The sequence below is a fragment of the Caloenas nicobarica genome, chromosome 2 (genome assembly GCF_036013445.1).
Source record: "Caloenas nicobarica isolate bCalNic1 chromosome 2, bCalNic1.hap1, whole genome shotgun sequence".
NCBI classification, from domain to species: Eukaryota; Metazoa; Chordata; class Aves; order Columbiformes; family Columbidae; genus Caloenas; species Caloenas nicobarica.
Genome location: NC_088246.1, coordinates 36,263,998 through 36,284,337, shown reverse-complemented (window position 1 = coordinate 36,284,337; position 20,340 = coordinate 36,263,998). Strand labels below are relative to the sequence as shown.

At 40.6% G+C, this 20,340-nt stretch overlaps 1 protein-coding gene across 1 annotated transcript in view; it reads left to right on the top strand.

Moving 5' to 3' along the window:
• Positions 1 to 1,354: 1,354 nt before the first annotated feature.
• SKAP2 (src kinase associated phosphoprotein 2) overlaps positions 1,355 to 20,340 on the top strand; it is a 115,910-nt gene continuing 96,924 nt past the window's right edge. Inside the window, exons 1-3 of the mRNA XM_065629960.1 lie at positions 1,355 to 1,523; positions 12,337 to 12,442; positions 14,604 to 14,629. Coding sequence (XP_065486032.1) covers positions 1,475 to 1,523; positions 12,337 to 12,442; positions 14,604 to 14,629 — 181 coding nt within the window. The 5' untranslated portion in view covers positions 1,355 to 1,474. The remainder of the gene's footprint in view (positions 1,524 to 12,336; positions 12,443 to 14,603; positions 14,630 to 20,340) is intronic.

Sequence of the window (20,340 nt, the reverse complement as noted above, 5' to 3'; positions counted from 1 at the left end):
ATCAAAGCAAGCTGCTTCACAAGCAAAACTTCTACAAAGTCAGCCCTTTTGGCAGCCCAGCTGCATTGCTTAAAGACAGCATTTCTTCCTACCTCTGCCCACACATCTGTGCTAACAGGCCAACACCAACAGACCTGTTCCCACTGCTTCACTTTCCATTTCTTATTTCACTGCATGCCTTGTGTGTGCATGTGGTTTCCTCCTCTCAAGTTCTCTGGCTTGATTCCGCCAGTTGCAACTGTTGGAGCATTGGCCACAGCCATGGAATGTGGTCGGGCTGTGGTCTGCCATCCCAAACCCTGCCAGTGGCAACGCTGGCAGGTCTGCCATCCCAAAGCCTGCCAGTGGCAATGCTGGCAGGTCTGCCATCCCAAACCCTGCCAGCGGTTAATGCTGGCAGGTCTGCCATCCCAAACCCTGCCAGCGGTTAATGCTGGCAGGTCTGCCATCCCAAACCCTGCCAGTGGCAACGCTGGCAGGTCTGCCATCCCAAACCCTGCCAGTGGCAATGCTGGCAGGTCTGCCATCCCAAACCCTGCCAGTGGCAATGCTGGCAGGTCTGCCATCCCAAACCCTGCCAGCGGTTAATGCTGGCAGGTTTGCCATCCCAAACCCTGCCAGCGGTTAATGCTGGCAGGTTTGCCATCCCAAACCCTGCCAGTGGCAATGCTGGCAGGTCTGCCATCCCAAACCCTGCCAGCGGCAATGCTGGCAGGTCTGCCATCCCAAACCCAGGCACTGGTACTGGCAGTGGGCTGAGAGGGGGAACCAGCAGGGCCTTGCTGAATGCTGCAGCCAGCATTCTCTTCCCAATTCCCTCAGCCAGTCAGCACCACACTCCAAATGAAGGCTGGGAAGATATTTGGAACAAACTGAGCCCAAAATTTATCACCCTTCCTGCCCACCGACCCCCTCCACCACCATGCCCGCCCCTCTGAGAGGAAATCAGAGCCCCCCCTTAACTTGGGAAGGGCGTGGCGCTTGGGCGGGACAATTAATAGACCAATCAGAGCGCAACTTCCGGGCGTTTTCATCCAATAGTCAACTTCTCGTGGGCTTCGGGGCGGGGGCGAGAAGACGACTAACGCTGAGCGCCATGCTCGATTCTGGCAAGAGGGACGGGCCTGCTCGGTGCCCTCACGCAAAATGGCTGCTGGCAGCGGTCACATGGGAGGCCGTCCCTCGTGGCGGGGGCGTGTCTAGGGGGGACACCCAGCCGCGAGTATAAACATCGCGAGGGTGATAAGGCACATGCGCAGGGCGGGACGGGACGGGACGGGAAGGGGAGGGTGGTGGCAAACGCCGTGAAGCCCCGCCCCATTGCATGTAGCCCCGCCCCGTTGCGTGAAGCCCCGCCCCCGTGTCTCGCCGCCGTGCCGTTGCGGCCGGGGGGGCGGGGCTTTCGCTTCCTCCCCGACGAGGCCGGGACGAGCTGCCGAGCCCCGCCCGCGGGGTGTCCCTGGCCGCCCTCAGCATGCACGGCGCGCCCGCCATCCCCGAGGAGGTCTGCAGCCTCCTGGCAGGTGAGGCCGGCCGCCGGCGGGGAGGGAGGGGAGCAGGGAGGAAGGGCTTCCCGGGAGGCGGGCGGTGAGCAGGGCGGAGGGGAGGCCGAGGGGGGCGGGCCGGCGGGGGGTGTGACGGGCCGGGGCGGCCGGCGCGGCTGAGGCGTGCGGGGGGACCAGCCCCTCTGCCGCAGCCCCGGCAGGGCGCTCCTCAGCGGGCGCTGCGCGCTCGCTTCCACTTCACCGGCTCGGGGACTCCATCAGTTCCTCCCCCCCGGTTACTTCCTCCCCCGGCGGCGCGGTCCCGCGGTTCCCTTCTCCGAAATGAGGAAGGAGGGAGGTCCGGCTCCCGGCCCGGCCGCCGCGCTGCGCTGCGCTCGCAGCCCCCCGCCCGCCGCTGGGATGGGGTGTGAGGTGTCCGGGGCCTGTGCAGAGCGGCCGCGGGCGCTGAAGTTCCGCCGCCGACACGCGTGTGTGCCGGGGACCGAGCGCCGGGCGGGCCCGGCTGCTGGCCGCTGAGCGAGCCAAAGCTGCTCCGCTTCGCGGTGTGTCCGTGGCCCGGCAGGTGCTGTCCGGAGTTAAACTCTGTCGTGCTGGTGTCACCAGCGCCGCTTCCCCCAACTAATTAAAAAAAAAAAAAAAAAAAAAAAGGAGAAGAATTTCCCCGCTAAACATCTGCGGCTAATGTCATCGAAGTGAATTAAGATGTTTACTGAGTTGCTGGCATATTGTCCTGTCAGTCAGACACGTCTGACTGTGACTGTCCGTGCTCCTACGGATCTGTCAGAGCAGAGGAATGGGATGTTTTCTCACCATGAAAGGTTACCAGCAATAGTGTTCGTAGAGACTTCAAAATACCGATGTTGTTTTTAATGTCTAAGACATATTTAATTTTAAAATATTTGTTGTTCATGAAAATAAATAGTGTATTTCCAGTTTGCAATTTCTTTTATATTTATGGAAAAATTAATAAAGGGCTTTGCTATCATGAAACAGTTTTAAATTCAGTGGGCGTGTCTTTCGTTTGAGAACTTCTATTTCTGCCACAGGAACTTGTGTAGCTCTGACTAAGCCATCCCAATTACTTCCATTCCAATTACTTACGCTTTTCAAAATCTTCCTTCTGAAATCAAGTACTTGATTACGTGGCTGCTAGAAGCTAGTGTAGCTCATCGCCTTTGAAAGCTGTTCTTTTTTTAACACTGTATAAGAATTAATGCTTGAAACACATTGCTTTTACCTCATCTTTAAAGTACTTCTGCCAGCTGTCCTAAGTGTTTTTCTGACTAGTGTTTCTAAGTCCGTTATTTGCAGATCATACCAGCGGTAATAAAATCTGCATGGAAGGCCACCAGAAAAAAGGAAAGCTTCTGATGATTTCTTATCATGGCATAGATTCTTAATAATTTTTTAAAAAGTAAATATTAGCCTTAGAAAGCCTTTCCAAACCTTGGTATTTTCTTTGGTGTTACTGTGTTCTGGAGCTTGTGATCACATGAAGTGTGTGTATGTTTGTTTCAGAGCTGCTTTCACTGGGCGAAGCTGACCTTGAAACTCTTCAATGTTTTAAGTGCTTTTAGGATTTTTCTGAGGCAGTGTGATGCAGATGGGATCATTTTGGATTGTAATTTTTTTTTTTTGTCAGGGTGCCTCATTCACACAACTTGACCTTCTCCCCATCTTTATCTAGTCTTCCATGGAAAGAGTGATACAAAAGTTTGTATGTTGAAATGAAACTGAGAACACCTGTTTTCCCTCAAGGGGGAAGCTTATGTGTTTTTTCAGAGTCACTATGATCAACAGTTGATGTTATATACAGGTATCTAGTATTTGTACAGTGTGTACAGCTTCAGCTTTTCTGGAAGAAAATGAAATGGTTTCTTTAGTGTTGTCTGTAGAACTGAAGAAGAGAATGGAATGATTTACCAATGATCTTTAAATCTTTGGTTTGTTATTATGGTAGCATAAGCACTATATAATATGTCTTTACAACTGTAACGGTAATATTTTCAACTTAATTTGCATTCGCACACAATTTTGTTTTGGGACTCAGTGCAAAATGAGCTTAAGACTCTTTAATTTTATGACACCATAATTATGGAGTAAGCAGAAATCCAGCAGAGTGGAGATGGATGGGGTAGTGAGGAACAACTAATAGTTTGCAACTTTTAATTTTACTTGCAGAATCATGCAAGCGGAAACAAATCTAAGGGTAATTACGGTTATACAAAGTAAAAATTCAATAACCTCCTTCCTTTTTAAAAATATACAGCGTTACTTCTTACAGTATGTGTATGTTAAGTATGTTAACCTCTCCTTCCTTCATGCAATCAAGTGCATGAAAGTTAGAAACTGACTGTATGAGCAGTTCTTTTACTGATACGTTTAGGTTCTGGTAATTTTTGATTATGTAGTCTCCTGCTTCTTTTTGCTCAAACTATTCATGTAGTGAAGATGTATGGTAATGGAGGAAGGAAGGGAGCTCTGTAATATCTTCACTATTCATTAAGCAACTGTTACACAATACAATGACTGCAGTGAGTGGATAGTTATTAATTTCTGCATGCTCTTCTTTGAGGGTGCTTCTTAATGTATTGCTTTAATGGCTCACAAGTATTGATCCAGCACCTCTTTGAGATGAGGGAATATCGTTTTCCCATCGGTAAAATTAGTGTAATAAACAAGATGTGATCTGGGGTTGCAAAAAGTAATCAATGGTGGAGCAGAATTAGAATTCAAATCACCTGCCTCCATGCTGTGCTGCTTTCTCTAGAAAATAATGTGAGTTGGATGTCTATACTCAGTGGCCATTACAGGTGCCAGGCACTTCTTCATACCAGATTCTGTTGAGAACATGCCGTTAATGTCTTGTGACGAGCGCTGGTTTTTAGCCTGATATTCACATAGCAGTGAGGCAGTGACAGATACAAAGTCTCATAAATATTGTGCCCTTCCTCCTCTCTTTAGTCTTTTTGGTTTTGCCTACTCTTTCCAACTTTTGCAACAAGTGGAGGAGCAATCATATGGATTTCCTTATCCCTGCTTAGCCTTGATTGATCGCTGGAGTACTGTCCACCCGCTACACTGAACAAGTAGGGTTCCTACTGGAAAACATACTAAGTGCTCCTGTAGTTAAACACGATGATAACGGGAATAAACACACCAGGGGATGAATTCAAGTTGCACAGGAAACTTTCTGACTTGTGAGTGCTTTACTTTGAACCCAAACAATATTATATCTTTAACCCAAAAACAAATTCCGTCACACGTGCTGGCAGGGTCATTGTAGTTGCATGTCAGTGGCGCTGAAATGTTCCAGGCAGAAGCACAGCTTGAGCTCTGGGCTAACTGCATTAGTTGGAAACAGGAGGAAGCTGTTTCTGTACAGTTGAAGGGGAAAGGTCAGTGTGGCTATGGGCTTATTGCAGGGGATTGTTGGGATTTCACAATCCCATCCTCACTTCTTTGACTTGTTCCAGTAGTGGGAGGGAAACACTGGCGACAGAAACAGGGTCCTGCGGTCATGAGTTGAACTCCTGGTCAGAAGGAGAAAGTAATTTTGTTGCTCTTATCTTCCTCTTTACACCTGGGAGGTGTGTGGTAGTGCATCCAACTCCTTCATTCCCCACCTGTGTCCCTGCACCTTTTAGATGATATTTGAGATTTTGGAATTTAGTGAAGGAAGAGCCCAGCCCCATTGTGTCTTTTCTTCTTTTGAAAATACAGCTTCTGTCCTGTTTATATGTTCAGGATCTTTTTGTGAATGTTTGGCAAAGTGGGATGTTACTTGTATTTTGTTTTATTTTATTTTTTTATTTCTTGCTGTCAAATTGTTATTGGTTATGTAGATTGTTGGAGGTCTGCTCATTTTTATTTTTCCTTACTCTTTGGTGCATGCTCTAAGTTTTGGCTTGTCCATAGTCGAGAGGGATTTCAGAGGCTGCTTGTTTCCCGAAGGCAAATTATTTCTCCTGTAAGATAAACCAGGCTGGTTGCTTCAGTCATCTTGATTGGGAAAAAAAAAAAAAAATCTTGAGTTTTTTCAATCATGGAGATTTAGTTCGAGGAGTTATGATTTATTTTTAAGAAGTTTTTCGTGGTGTCATGATCATTAGATATATGTATAATTTATATCTTTTCCCTCTTATCTTCATGGGTAAGGGTCCTATTGGTTTTTCTTTAATTCACTTTTACTTTCACACTTTGCAGTATTTCCAGTTTGAATCTTCTGTATTTGTATTTTAAAAGTTAAAAAGGTTTTTGTTATGAAAATAGAATGAAACTCTTTCTCTAGTTCATATGGAAGCTTATATCCAGTCCTAATATCAGTTTTCCTTGACCTCCTAAATAAAAATCCAAAACTAAACAAAAATGAATGTTCTTACCCTACCAGCCATTTCAATCCCATTATTATTCAGTTTGTTTAAGTACTTATTCATATTGTCCAAATTGCATTTTTTCAATGTGATTCCTCTAACCTTTTCTTCAAATTAATATTGTTTGCCCACTTGTTTAGCTGTATTCTAGAAACAATATGCAGAAGTCAAGGCAAGAAAACCACAAGACAGTGGATCCAGTGCTTACTTACCTTTTATTTTTGGGCACTACGGTAGTTATATTTACCCCTCATGCCCAGAAAACTAACTGTCCTGTTCTGACCTCCTTGTCAGCTGTCTCTGGACTTGCTCCTTCCATTCCTGTCATAGGAAAAGCCATCTAGGTACAGTGTAGTTCTTCTTCACTGGCTGGTTCAATTTTAAAAGGATATCGTTGTTTAAAACTTCACTCTGTTTTAAAGTATCATTTTGTTGTTTCCAAGGCTTTAACGAATGCTGGTTCTTCTTGAAGAATCCATCTTTATAAGATAAACGGGGGTGATTATTGTAGACATCTTCTAAGTAGGCATGTATTTAGAACTTTGGTAATATATATGTATTTCAATAGTAGTGGAATAAGAATGAAACAGTGAGATGAAAAAATGCACAGAGGCATGCCTGGTAAGGAATAACCTCCAGTGATTTGAAACATAGTTCAATTGTCTGTGCCATAAATTTGAGAATAAGTGTCATATACGGGTGATAAAAATGGCATAGGCTATTTTTTATATACTCATTATTCACTTAGTTTGTCTTTTTCAATTAACATGGAGTCTATCTTTCTCATCTGACTGCATTTACGTTTCTTTCATAATCATATGTCAACAAACCACAATAGATGCAGCATAATGTGGCACACAGTGTAAATCTTTAGGTTAATCCTTAACATTTTTTATTATAGTTCATTCGGAATCACTTTGTAACTTGATCATGATTTGTATTGGTGTGGGGTTTTTTTATGATATGCTTAATATGTTACAGCTTGATCTTTTCTCACCTATTTAATGTAGAGGGAGGATGCTCAACTACTCAGCCAATGAGATTACAGATATATGGTCCTTGATTGTAATTTTTCTTCTTTAACTTCTTAAAAGAGATATCTTGTTTACTTTATTTGAGGAGTCTTAGCAGTTTGGGTATACTTCTGCTTTCTAAATCACTGATGAAACTGTTGAGCATCCATGTTCTTCATGATACTCACTCTGCATGTGGCAACACGGCAAGATAGCTTCGCTTTTGGGGATTTGCGGTACAGCAGTTTCTAAAGGCAGTCCTTTCCAGGACTTTGTGCTGAAAGGAATGCTCACCTACTTCCTAGGCTGTATCAATGTGATATTTTTACACATCTTGGAGTGTCGGTCACTTTTATTTTGCATCATGTGTTCTGTTTCTGTATAAGTATATGCCTATTTTTTTAAAGGACCGCTTAGCGAACTGTGGAGAGAGACTTTAGAATATGTGTGGGAAGGAAGGGGGAGGGCAGAAACAAAAACCTCAAATATGTCTCAATTCAAGAGGACAGGCAGTCACAGGTATTGCTTGATAATTTGCCTTCAGACCTGTTCCCTATTAATGAATTGCACAAAAACTTTGAAATCAAGTTAATTAATTGCTTTTAATGCCAGCCCACGTAAAGATGAAAGACATGTGGGAGTCTGTTTAACATTGGTCACCTTTGGATGGTGTGTGTGCACAAATGTGCCTAGCTTGCAGTTACCTTCCCAGATTCCCTGGCTTGCCTTCCCGAATTCCCTGGCTTGCGGCCGGCTTCTGGCTCTCTCAGTCCTTGAGGCGGAGGAGAGCGATGGGAGAAGGCTGGTGGCTGGAGGAATTGTTCTGCTGACCTGCCGTTCCCTGCTGGTGTGACCAGCGGCACATCCAGCAGGTGACGCCGTGCGAGTGTCCCCTGCCATGTGACGGATGCGTGCCCAGCCCCAAAGCAGGAGCCTGCATTCTCCTGGGGTCACGCACAGGGAGCTGCATGCGTGCCCTGCCATGTGAGTGGAAACACACCTGTCCCATCGCCGGGTTATAGTTGTTCTCTGTCATTTGAATGGCATGAACTCATCAGGTGATGAAGAAGTGACTTTTCGATGATGTGATAGACAACATTTTGGTTATCTGCTGGAGGAGGGGAGAAACTAAGACCCAGGGCACAGTCTGAGTGCTTCTGTGAGAGTCCGTTTGGCCCACCCTGAAACAAAAATGAGGTAGTTCTGTCCTAAGTATGTTTGTTTATTAAGTGTGACTGATATTCACAATATTAAGCCCTGTAAACAACAAAAGTGCTATGATTTGTTGTGATTAGCACTCTTTAATGCAGCACTTGCTTTGGGCTAAAAATTTACAACATTCTTGAAAAAGCCCATCTGTGTAGTTTCAACCTTCGTGAAAGAAAATAGCCCCAAAGACTTAAAACAATGAAAAACTTGCAGTGTTATCTGTTTATAATCATGGAAGCAGGGAGAACCACAAAATGTTGTAACAATTAAAAGCAAAATAAATCATAACATTTTTCTTTGTGAAAGGAATGTAGATGAAAATTAAATTAAAATGGCCCTTCAGCTTTTGACTGTTGTATGAAACGGCAATTAGTCTTTGAACGGTGTGAGCCGGTTGAAGTGGACAGAACTAGACTCTGGTGCGACTTGCCTGTTCTGTCAGTTTGTGACCTGTATTGACAGAGCAGTTTGAGAGTGGATGGTGTCAACCGGATCTTTCAGTTTGGCAGCTGTTGTTCATTTCTGGAGGCAAATAATTTCACTGGGGTATGGTTCAGACAAAGTTAAAATCATGAGCTTTAAGAAACAGAGCAACAAATACGGGTATTCAGACTCGGACAGTCTAACATACAAGGTTAAAAAAAGCTAAGTGATGCTGAATAAGTTTCCAAACTTTCTTTCTCTTTGAAATTTTAGCATTTTCAATGGCAACAGCTGAGTCTCTGCAATGTGTGATACTAAATAGCTGCTTAGATACAACAATTATTATCTTAGATAGAACAATTTGTGGAAATAGATTGTTTCATTCATTGTGTGGTAACTGGTTAGTAAAAGTGCTTTAAAATCTGTTCAAAGAGGTATTGTTTTTGGAGTTTATCTTTTACTACATTTAAATTCCTCAATGGACCAACTGCAACTGAAGCATGAAAGAAACACCTCTACACTCAAGTGCTTGTGACTAGTAGTTTACACTTTCCTTTTCTGTATAGCATTAAACTAGCAGAGGAGAGAGCAAGTTTTGGATCATCCTGGAGAAGGAAGTGTAAGTAAGTGACTGGAACAGCGGTGAGAAATGGGTAAATTTAACTGCTTCTGTCTGAAGTTCACTGTATATAACTTGCATCTGTCATCCTGAAGTCCCGAGTTCTGTCCTCGTTCCAAGCTAAATCACATTGTGGAATGTCACAGAAATTGTGTGAATGTTCCTTTATGTTCTCTAACAGCAGGGACTGTTCCTTCCATACTCTTCCACATGTGGAAGTACAGGTAGTGAAGAGATGATAATAACTTGATAACTTCCTTGCTTCTTGTCCAGAGGAGCTTAGGATAAGTTACTTATCTCATGTCCATCTGGCACATCCTGGATGGATTTACAACACTAGATCAGAAGATGGCTTGAGCAAGATAGGTAGCATTCTGTGTAATTGTGAGTAGATAAGAAAATCTACGGTACAGTAATGTTTAATTTTCAAGTGTATTGCTTCTTGAAGATTATGTGTACATCAGGTCTGTCTTCATATTTTCGGATTATGATGAATTAAACAGCATGCTTTCTCTAGACATACGGAAGTAATAGTATTCCATGATGAGTACAGTGCATTCTGTTTGTGGATACCTGAGCTCAGAGGGCTTGTTTTACAGTCTCGTGGGAGAGGGAACCCATCCCAGGAATGTCTTCTCCGTAACTCCTGTTGCTGTTTAGAAACAATAAATGTGTCAGGATCTTCTGCATGCTTGCTCTCTTTCTCTCTCTCTCCTTCCCCTCCTTCCTCCAACTCATTATCTGCTTATACCGAGAGCATCTACTTCTGCCCGATCCCTCCATGGTTGAAAATTCTGCATTATTTCTGCTTCTGAAGTCCAAGCTTTTCCTGAAAAGAACAAATTCTGTCAGCAATGTAGTTAGTCCTCACATTTTTGTATCTACAGTATATTTTAAGCCAGAAGTGGTAATTCTTAATTATGATAATCAACTTGGTTTCTCTTCCCCACATACTCTTTAACTGTGTTATCTCAACATTTGTATTTGAAAAAAAGCTTTGACAGTCAGTCAAAACCTGAGATGTCAGAGTTTTCAGCTGAGTTTTGAGTTTTTCCAAGAAGCAGCCAGCTGAGTTTAAATGAAGACTTCAGAGACAAAGTTCTGTTATTAGAGTCCAAAGATTACCGTGTAAGCTTTGCTCCTTGTTTATAAACATGACTAATTCCTCTAAGTTTTTGCCTGTTGCTTCCTAGTTAGAACATTGAAGCTGTGATCTAATTTTTGAAATAAAAATGTAAAAGTGTGAAGGAACAAATATTTAATCAGCCCGTCCCTCCTAGAGTGAAAGGTTGGTGCATACTGGAAAATCCTGTTGTGTTTTATTGAGAGAAAAAACTGTTGATGGTTTTGTTTTTTGCACTCAGTAGTAAAAATATCTTTTTTTTTGAGGTGAGTTTTGTGGTTGGTCCATGTATTTGGGTCCTCATTCACCCACCTGATTGGAAATTACAATCGTTGGAATTTATGAAGATGTATGCCTTTTTTGCGGGTTAGGACAAAATGTTTCCAGGGATGCTTGGTGTACGGTACAGAGGCTGTTGGAGGTGTGTGTCTGGAGGATTCATTAATACACATGTTAAGTGCCTTTCCTTCTGTCATTTTAAAGAATGAATGCCATAGAACTGAGTGTGGATCAGCTCCCTTCTGGGCTGCTTTGGAAAATGTAATCGGGAAGCTTCGCTGTCTTATGGGGAGGGGGAACAAGGTCATTCTTCCGAACTCTAAAATACTTTAAAAAAAGAAAGACATTTTGCCACATTTTGTGAAGACAGCAATTTAAACATCTAAATAATAAACCAGTAAATTATTTATAAGTAACAACATCTTTGTAATAGCTATGCTAGTGTTCTCAAAGAGTAACTTTTGACTTAATTTGTTTTCTTGCAGCCTGTAATACAAACTGGGATATGTTAATGTTGAACTTCCATTTTATAAAGAAAAAAGCAGGTGATTAAGGTTTTCAGTTGGGAAATCTGCAGTGAATATTAATTTAATGTTGTTTTAAAATGTAAGCTTTCGCATACAAACGTTTGAGTACTCAATTGGCTGTTTTGTATTTCTTTAAGAAAATGGAATGTCTCATCTGATTTGAAAAGTTACGGGATTAAGATAGTGATATCCATATATATTTGCATCTACACAGGTTGAGCCAAAGCGTGTATTTATGCGTGTGTATGGGGGGGCAGGCATCCTGTGGGAGTGTTTGACGTATGTTTGCTTTCCCTGATTCACTGAACAGTTACTGCCCATACTGCTGAGAAACTTAACAAGCAGGATTTTTTGGTCATATTTCTACTTTTCAGTTTTCAGGATAATTATATGTTGATTGGTAACTGTAAGAAACTTTTACAGTTAGTTTCGGCAATTATTTTTGTTAACCAAGAAAACACACTGCTGTAGCAGTTACACTCCCCCAAATTCTCAGTCATTGCATTGTTTTTATCCTATGGAATGGATATTTACTATACTACAAACAACCATGGTAAATGTATGGTATGCTTTGATTCAGCATGACTATATAAATGTATCTTCTGTATAAGAGTTAAAAAATACAGCGCAGGTTAGAGCCTTAGTTTGTGATTCTGCAGGTGCAGGTATGCTTAACTTCAAGTACACACTTGGGCTTGATCCCTTTGATATGGTTATTGTACCTGCCTAATTGTTTGCAGGATTGAGGCTCTGCTTATGAATTTTTAGTCAGCCAAGGAGTTCAGAGGCAACATGAGAATGTTTGAAAATATTGTAACCAGTTAGTGACCTATATTAGTAGCTGGGAGGCGTTACTGCTGAAATAGTGAATTACTCAACCATTTTTGTAACTTCAACCTCTGAAATAACACGGCAGTAATACATGCATAAAGGCTAGTTCCATGTTTTAGCGTAATCCCTTACTTTAGGTGATGGAAAGTAATTGTTATAGTACTGCAATTTATTAGGACTTATATGGCATAATTAAGTGAGCAAGAATCAAATGTCACCATAGGATTTGCTGTGCTCAGCATAAGGAGATCGGAGAACAAATGTATCCCATTTAGAATCTGAAATGTCCGTTAACTGCGCTGTGTATAGGCCTGAATGTTTTGTTGTGTTTTGTTTTGTTTTTTTTTCCCACAGTTGTATCAGGACAAACTCGTTATAGCAGCAATTATCTGGTTTTGAGGTGGTTTTTTTTTTTTTTTTTGTTCTTTATTCAGATGTTGACACATTTATTTCCCAAACACTAAAAGGAGAAAATCTATCCAAGAAAGCAAAAGAAAAAAGGGAAGTTCTTCTTAAGAAGATAAAAGATGTTAAGGCAAGGTAGGTGAGCTTCCTGGCTTTAACATGTTATAAAATCACTTACTGATAACTTAAGTTTTTATAATCTTTTAATAACCCAACCACTAACAATGTTAACAATTAAAAATCTCTCTGGGTCCTGATTTTGTCAAATAATCTACATGGGTTCATACCTTAAAATCTTTCTTGAAGCTGTTAGAATTTAGTAATAAATGGGAACATAAGGATTTGTCCCATTTGAATGGCTGTAATATTCTGATCCCTGGTTACAAGCTGGTTGGGTAGAGCTTGCCTTCACCTCTGCTTGGGTAAAATTCATTAAAATACAATAAATATAAAGCATAGAGAATATGAATGAGCTTCCTATCACCATACTCAGCTGGTGTAAAACAGATAATTCAGTGCTGACCTTGCTTTGCTGTGTATTCTGTTGTTTAGCTCTGTCTGTATTAGGAAATTGAAACATAACTGGAAACTATTTATAGATCATAAGTTTGTTTCAGGAGTGTTGAAATAGTGAAGTACTATAACAGATTAAGCAGAGAGGGGTGGTGGTATTTTTTTTTTAATACTGGGTGTGATTTGAAACTCTGTTCCATTGTGTTTTAATTTCAGTCAAATAATTCAGCTGAAGAGATTTGGCTGTAGTTTTATTTGTGCTACAAAATTTTATTTGCAAAATATCTTTTCTTACAACTCTAGTTAACTAGGATATAATTTAGTACTTGCTGTTGTCTTCCCATTGTTGTTTCCAAAGTGTTTCTCTACTGATCACTCCCTTTTGATATCTCCTAACCTTTGCTTTGATGAGATACTCATCTCCTGCCTCTGTGGCAACTTGTTTACAGTTTCAAAGACAGCACAATCGTCTGTTGAAGGCATTATTCTTTGTATCACACTAACTGCAGGAATGCTTGAGATGTGTCCCAGAATCTTGTCATTAAAGATTACTGGCTGTAAATGCTTCGGGAACTACCTTTTTGATTTTATTTAAAAAAAAAAAAATTTTTTTAAGGAACCAGCATTTTCTTTCTCTCTCTCTCTTTTTTTTTTTTTTTTTTTTAATTGAGCGAACTGGGACTGTATAGGCGACTTGCAAATACAGCACTACTGACTTTTATCTTCAATCTTATGACTCAACTATGGTTTTTTGGATGATGAAATATCAAAAGAGGGAAGATGCAGTTACGAGCACAGTTGACACTGAGTTCTTTGCTGTTCACTTACATGACCCCATGATTTCACATCTTAATTTCTAATTCCTTCCTTGTCCTCTGTAATATTCTTCACCGTTAACAGTCTTTTGCTTTTCATGCAGGCTACAGAATATAGGCACCTTCGATTTTCACATCCCACGTACTGGGCTGTGCCTAACTATTACTGCTACTTGCTACGCAGGATTTCTTAGATCTGACCTTTTATCTCTGTTTGCATTTCTCAGTTTCTTATCCCTGGACCCTTCCTTTCTCTCCTGCTCATTACTTGTGAGCATCTCCTCACTCATTAGCCTGATACACGCACTACTGCTTATTGTCTGTAAAACTGGTCATGGCATCTGCATGGTATTTGCCATTTATTTCTGGTGAAATCCTCTTCTTATAAACTCAGTCCATGCATGCTTCTTGAAATGCCGTTTTACATAGCTCTGTCCTGATTACTTATCTTTATACATAAAACTTTATCTTATTACTATTTTTGTTTCTGAAATACCTTCAAGGTTTAGCTCTGAAGAAACAGTATTTTTTCCCTCTGGGATGATAGAAATTTTTTTTGAGGCAGTAAATATATTGAGATCTTCTTATTTGAAAATTATTTTTTTATTTAGGCATGCATTAACGTTTTAGTTTCTGGTTAATTATTAATACTTATTAATTTGGACTTTATAAATACCTGCAGCTAAAACCTTTTTTTTTGTGGATTTTTTTCCTGCTGACCTACTGTGTTATTTGTAAAGTATGCTTAGTGGCTCTTACTTGTGCACAAGACTTTTTGAAATATATGACCATTTAGAAGTTTTACTAAAGATGCTTTTGTGTGTTTATGCTTTAAGGTACATCTTAGTAGATGTATATTCCTAGAAAAGGCTGCTTCGTCCAAATTTGGTTTTGTTCAAGCCTTTTTTTGAAGTGACTGGGGATCCTCCCAACTTTATGCCTGATGTTGTTTCTTCTTCTTTCTGCAGTTATCCTCAGGAATTCCCGGATAAAGGTAAATCTCCCGCGTGTTCCCCTCCTCCCCGCGCTGTTTTTGCCCCGGGGCGGCTTCGCGTCGCGGGGCCCGGGCCGAGGGCGCGGGCGCCCCCTGCTGGGGACAGCGGGGAACCGCTGCCCGGGCGCAAAGTTCTCGCTGAACCGTCGCTTCCGAGCCTGCGTCCCGGTTCCTTCGTTAAACCCGTCTGAGAACGCTCATCGATGAAAAGATCAGTTTATAATTTGATATAAATTGAGCTAGTCATGTCTGGCTTAATTAGCAATAGTATAGCGTTGTGAAAGACCGCGTGATGCAGTTTTGGTTTTTTGTGTGTGTGGTTTTATTTCTATGTATTTTTTTTTTCCTCCAGAGGAAGTACATGCAAAGCAGCCTGCTTAGGAGATGAAATTTGAACAGGGATAACTTATTTCAGCCCCTTTTTCTTCACGTTGCAAAAGTCTTCAGTTCCATAGTGATGTTTCTTTAACCTTTCAATACGATCATCCAGTGGCAGTATGATATTGGCGTTCCAATGAATGTTTTTATTGTGCAGCGTGAGCTCAGACCTTTAGTTGGAAAGGAGACAATTTAGTGTGCAAGTAATGAAAACTGAAGTGTGGGTTATCTATTGTCTCCTGGTGGAGTTAAAACAAAGCTGCAGAGCTCAGTTTAGAAAAGACTGAGGAGTTTGTTGCTACAGTGTTCTGTTCTGTAACTAAACCTGGAAGGGCTCTTATTTCCATGATGCTAATTCTTGAGGTCATGACCTATAGCCTGTGGATGCTGGTATGAGGGTCACAGTGTGAGGTCAAAAAAGCCTATGCAAAGCTTCACTTTTTCAAGTGGGTGAAGAACTGTCTGTTTCTGGACAAGGAGGTTCAAATGTGTAGGCTACAGCATGCCTTGTGATAAAGTGAAAATATGCAAGTTATATTAGGCAAGTAATGTTATAACAAGCCACAACAAGTTCATACATTTCTTATCCCTGTTTAAATCAAGTTATATAGACATAACAGTTCATCTGAAAGAGAAGATACAAGTTGGAAGTTCCCAAAGGTTGCCGAGGTTTTATAAACTCAAACTATGCAATTCTTTAAAAATGGTATTAAAATAATTTGGTATTTTTTTATGTTGCACCTCAGCACTCTTACTGAAGTCAAAATGTAGTTTCCCTCCTCTCCTCACTGTCCAACAGAATTAAGGGTGGAAAAGTCAAATGTTATTTTGTTAAGAAAATAGCTAACATGAAATTAGGTGGGATGGCTGTTTCATTGCAAATGCATCTGACTTTCTGGAGAGCATATTTTTGAAGATCTAATAACTTTCTGGAGCTATGACTCTAATAAAATGACAGTTGTCTACAAAGAGTCTTCATTTACTGGTGTGCTTTTTTCTGAAGGTCAAGAAAATTCTAGTCTATTTGCTTTCTTCATTGGCAATTTGATTCAGAATTTCTTTTCAGATTCAACAAATTATTACTAAAGATGAGATTTTATTATCTCCAGTAAAACAGATTATTTAATTGATATAGTCTGTAGAACTATGCACAGATGGTGGAGCTTGCAAATGCAGACACTTTAGTTTCCTTTCAGTATTTGTAAATAAAATGAGAAGGCTCTAAAGTTATACCATTGTTTTCTGCAAACAAGGATAAATTTCTCCACATTCATGTGCATTTACATGCATGAATATGAAAAATTCATGAGAAATGGGAGCCTGCACTTATTTGCAAAATTTGAGGGAATGTGGTTCTGTGGTACAGATTGTTAGTATAATTTCCAGAGTGCAAAAAGTGTGTGCTGAACTTTATTTGGTTGTGTCATTCCTACTTTAAGCCTGTACAAATTTGGCGTGACTTGTGTAGGTGTAGAACAAAGGGCCCACATGGAGGTGAGTAGTCAGATTCTTGGCCAGCTACTAGTGTAACAAAACAGCGGCAGCAGCTGAGTCAGGTCAGCTTTTGTGCCCATTCATACCTCTGTGCACACCTAGACATTTGAAAAATTGAAAAATTGAGAAAAGATTAAAAACGGAGGTGGCAGTGATTGTCAAATGTTTTCCTGTTTCCCCCCTACCTAAGAAGAAATATCCTAAAATATAAGCTGAAAAAGGAGGATATCTTTTAGGAAAAAAGGAGAGGTAGAAGCAGAAATGTGGAAACTGCACTGAAAGAAACTAGGAAGAATAAAAACTACTGTGCACATTTAAACTTCATATTTCCTCTTCATTGTTTGGTGGTAGCAGTCACTCCATTTTTTTAAGGCAAATAAAATAATCTTTGTAGCTGAAAGGAAAGGTGAAGAATGATTCGCACTATGTGCCATATTATCAGGGTATAGAAATTATGATACTACATTAATTATCGTACTATATCAGCTGTTTTCAAGAAACTTGTGAGTTGTGACCTGTCATCCTTTCAGGGGCATCCAGAAGAATCTTTTCGAGGCTGAAATAAGTGGGCTAATGCTTTCAAAATTCACATATCTCCTGTATAACGTGGTGAAACTTGACCTGGTCTCTTGACCAGCAGCTCCTTCAGCTTGCGAGTTGTTCCACAAGGATGGTTTGTGGGCACCAGCTTGTTGCTCCACTCACTTTCATCACTGTATATTCTTGAAGTTCCCCTGGCTGTGCATGTAGTGACTAACGAGTTTGACCAAGCTATTGTATATGAGCTCTTGTTGTATAGGCTTTGATCACTAGCATACAGAATCTTACCTTCCATGAAGATAAGGCAAGGAGATTTAAAAGAAGAATAAAAAAAAAAATGAAGAGCATGTGCACAAGTAGAACTAGGATCCTTAAAACCAAAATCATCCATGTCTCTAACTTTTTTCTCGTAGACCCTGCTGCTTTTTGCCTTTTTAAAAAATTTGCATTTGACATATTTGACTCTTCAGCTAAGCAGTTCAAGCAAAACCAAAAAGCCATAATCACACTCAAGGTGACCTGTTGTAGATCTTAGAATTGAGAAGGAACTTGAAAATGAGGATAATTTTCATACAAATCGGATTCATTTTTTATAAGACTAGTATTCCACTAAGGATATAAAAGTCTGGACTTTGTCAAAGATTCTGAGTTAATACAGTTTTTGGCATTTCTCTGTTTTGAGATTAATTGAATCAATACCATGGCTGCCAAAATGTTTAGTTAAAAGAACCTTGTTTTCAATTTATACTAAAAATAGTGCTAAAGTTGGCAGAAGCACTATAAGCCCTAGAAACTGTATTTGTGTTTGAAGCTCACTTGCCATCTGTTCTTTGCATTTATTTTAGTAAAATATATATTTTTAATCACTTTCTGCAAAAGATTTTGGCTCAGTGTTGAAAATGAGACACCAAAAGTACTCGCCAAATCGAGTCATAATATGGGAATTTGCAGAACAAGTTCTCCATAAAGCACTCAGTGCACCTTCTATCTGATCTGCAGCACACGACTTTGGCACTATTTATGCAGAAAAGTAGGATTTGACGTTTGCTGAACTACCACTTTTTGGTCTGATAAAAACTGATGAAGGTCCACTTTCGCTTTCGTTTCACTGTAGTATGATAGAAGATAAACCTGTGCCTGTAGAGCCTTGGTGCTCTTTGTGTAACTATTGAGAGCACCTGTAGGAAACCTTTCAATGACTCAGATGCTTCTTTGGCTCTTGGCAGAGCAGTAGTGTATGGAGCCTGAGACATCTGCTTCCTGGAAATGGTCAAGCTGACAGAGTGGCACTGTATGCAAAGTGTTTTCTGATTTTTTTTTTTTTTTTTTTTTCTCTTTTGTGTGGAGGTGATACTTGTTTTTTGTCTCTGGGCACTCTGTTTTTTTCAGGAAATGGCAGCAGGTAGGAGTCTTTCTGGACTTCAGAAGGGGAGGCAGTAGCTTATGGTCATCAGAGGATGTGCGTTCTATATTTTAACTCACTTGCGGTTTCAGTCAGAAGCATAGATACATCGTTAGTATTTGACCATAAATGGGAAAGACGCGGCTTAGTTGCTGCACAGTCCTTTGAGGCTCATCGTGATTTATTTCTGGAGAGACCATCAGATGCGTTAGAAGTGTGCCAAATATCCCTCTGTCCTGGAAGTCTGGAGGGTTTCATTGCAGGCAAGTCACTGTGTTGTCCCTTTCAGCTACACGCAGCTGTTGTCTGTGAAGTGTGTGTGCCAAGTACAATTTCAAGCAGCACAAGATGCAGCCACCAGTGCAGCACAAGATAGTCTTATCCTGATGTGCATCATCAGGATGAGAGGCCGCTTAGCAAGGAAAGGTTGTGTTGCTTTTCTTGCTTGAAGCGTATTTGCTTACAAAATTAATGCTGTTTTAGTATTGTTTTAACAAATAGCTGCTAAAGAATTCCTACTTGACCTTTACGAAACAAGCCATTAAAAACCATCATGTTAATAAGAGGCTCTAGAAGACTCTTCAGGAAGGAGTGTGTCAGAGCAGATTGCATGGCAAAGTGTACAGCGAGACAGTGGCTGTCAGAAGGATCTAGTCTTGCAGGAAGGCTGGTGGGTTGGGTTAGTAGCATCTTCTTAAAAAATCAGTTGCATCTATCAAGACACTAAAGTATACCTGTGCCAGCTTGAAAGCAACTTCGTCTAGTTATTTTTGTGAAAACCTGTGTAGTGAGGACCTTGCATTTATGTGCTTGGGGGCTTCATCCAGTTCCTTGTTTGGTGGGTTCTTACTGGAGCAGAGGTTGGACAGGAGGAAGCAATTTCCACCTGCTGTCACTTGGGACCTCCCAAAATGGCAAGAAGCAGCATATAATGACCTGCATGTCTTTTTATTTTTGTGACTTAATTTGCTTATACTCAAAAAATTTTAATGCATCACTCCATCTAGACAGTTTTTTAGAAATAAAATGAAAGTGTTTAGTGATCTGGGGACTCTGAGCGAGCAAGTTTCTTTTGGAGGCATTGGCTGAAACATCTTGCTTGCACTTTCTTAGATTTAGTGGCTGAGGCAGTATCATTAATGCTTAGGAGTTCATTACTATAATCTCACACTATTGCAGAAGAAATTGAATTCCTGAGGAAAAAAAAAAGTCTGGATTTTTTTTTTTTTTAAGCTGTATTCATATAAGTCATGTGGCCCTGTTCACTATGTTTATTTTGTACCAACTAAATCTGTTGGAAATCTTCAGAGTAGGGAGGGGGCAGGGACTGAAGTGCAGCCCTTGTTACAATGAAAAGAGTTTGTTTTATGCTCAGTTCCTAATGTGGTACACTTGCCCTTTGGTATGCATTATTTCCTAAATCAATAAATAAGCTGTAATGGAAAAGGTAGCATTTAATAAGGCAAGACAGTGTATAGGTATTTTTTTTTTACAGATAGCATAAAATATTGATTCTACTACCAACCTGTAAGAGGTTGGTCTAAATTGCTGAAACTGGAGAATAGGGTCAGTTCATATACATATTTTCATTATTGTTGTAACTGCTAGCTATCTACTGTTAATTAAACTTTTTTTTTTTTTCAACTTCCAGATAAATCATATGGTATTCTGGGGAAACAAGAAACTATATTAATGAGCACCAACTCCTTAATTATCCTTGTGACTACATAACAGGGACACATTCATGTCATTTTTTTGTGCAATAACTTTTGCAAAGAAGTATTTTTAAACTGATCATTAATTTTATGACCACAGAAATGAGATGCAAAATTTATGCTGTTGTCATTGGCACAGGTTCAAGGCGCTACTGACATTATGTGTGATTGTAATGGAATGG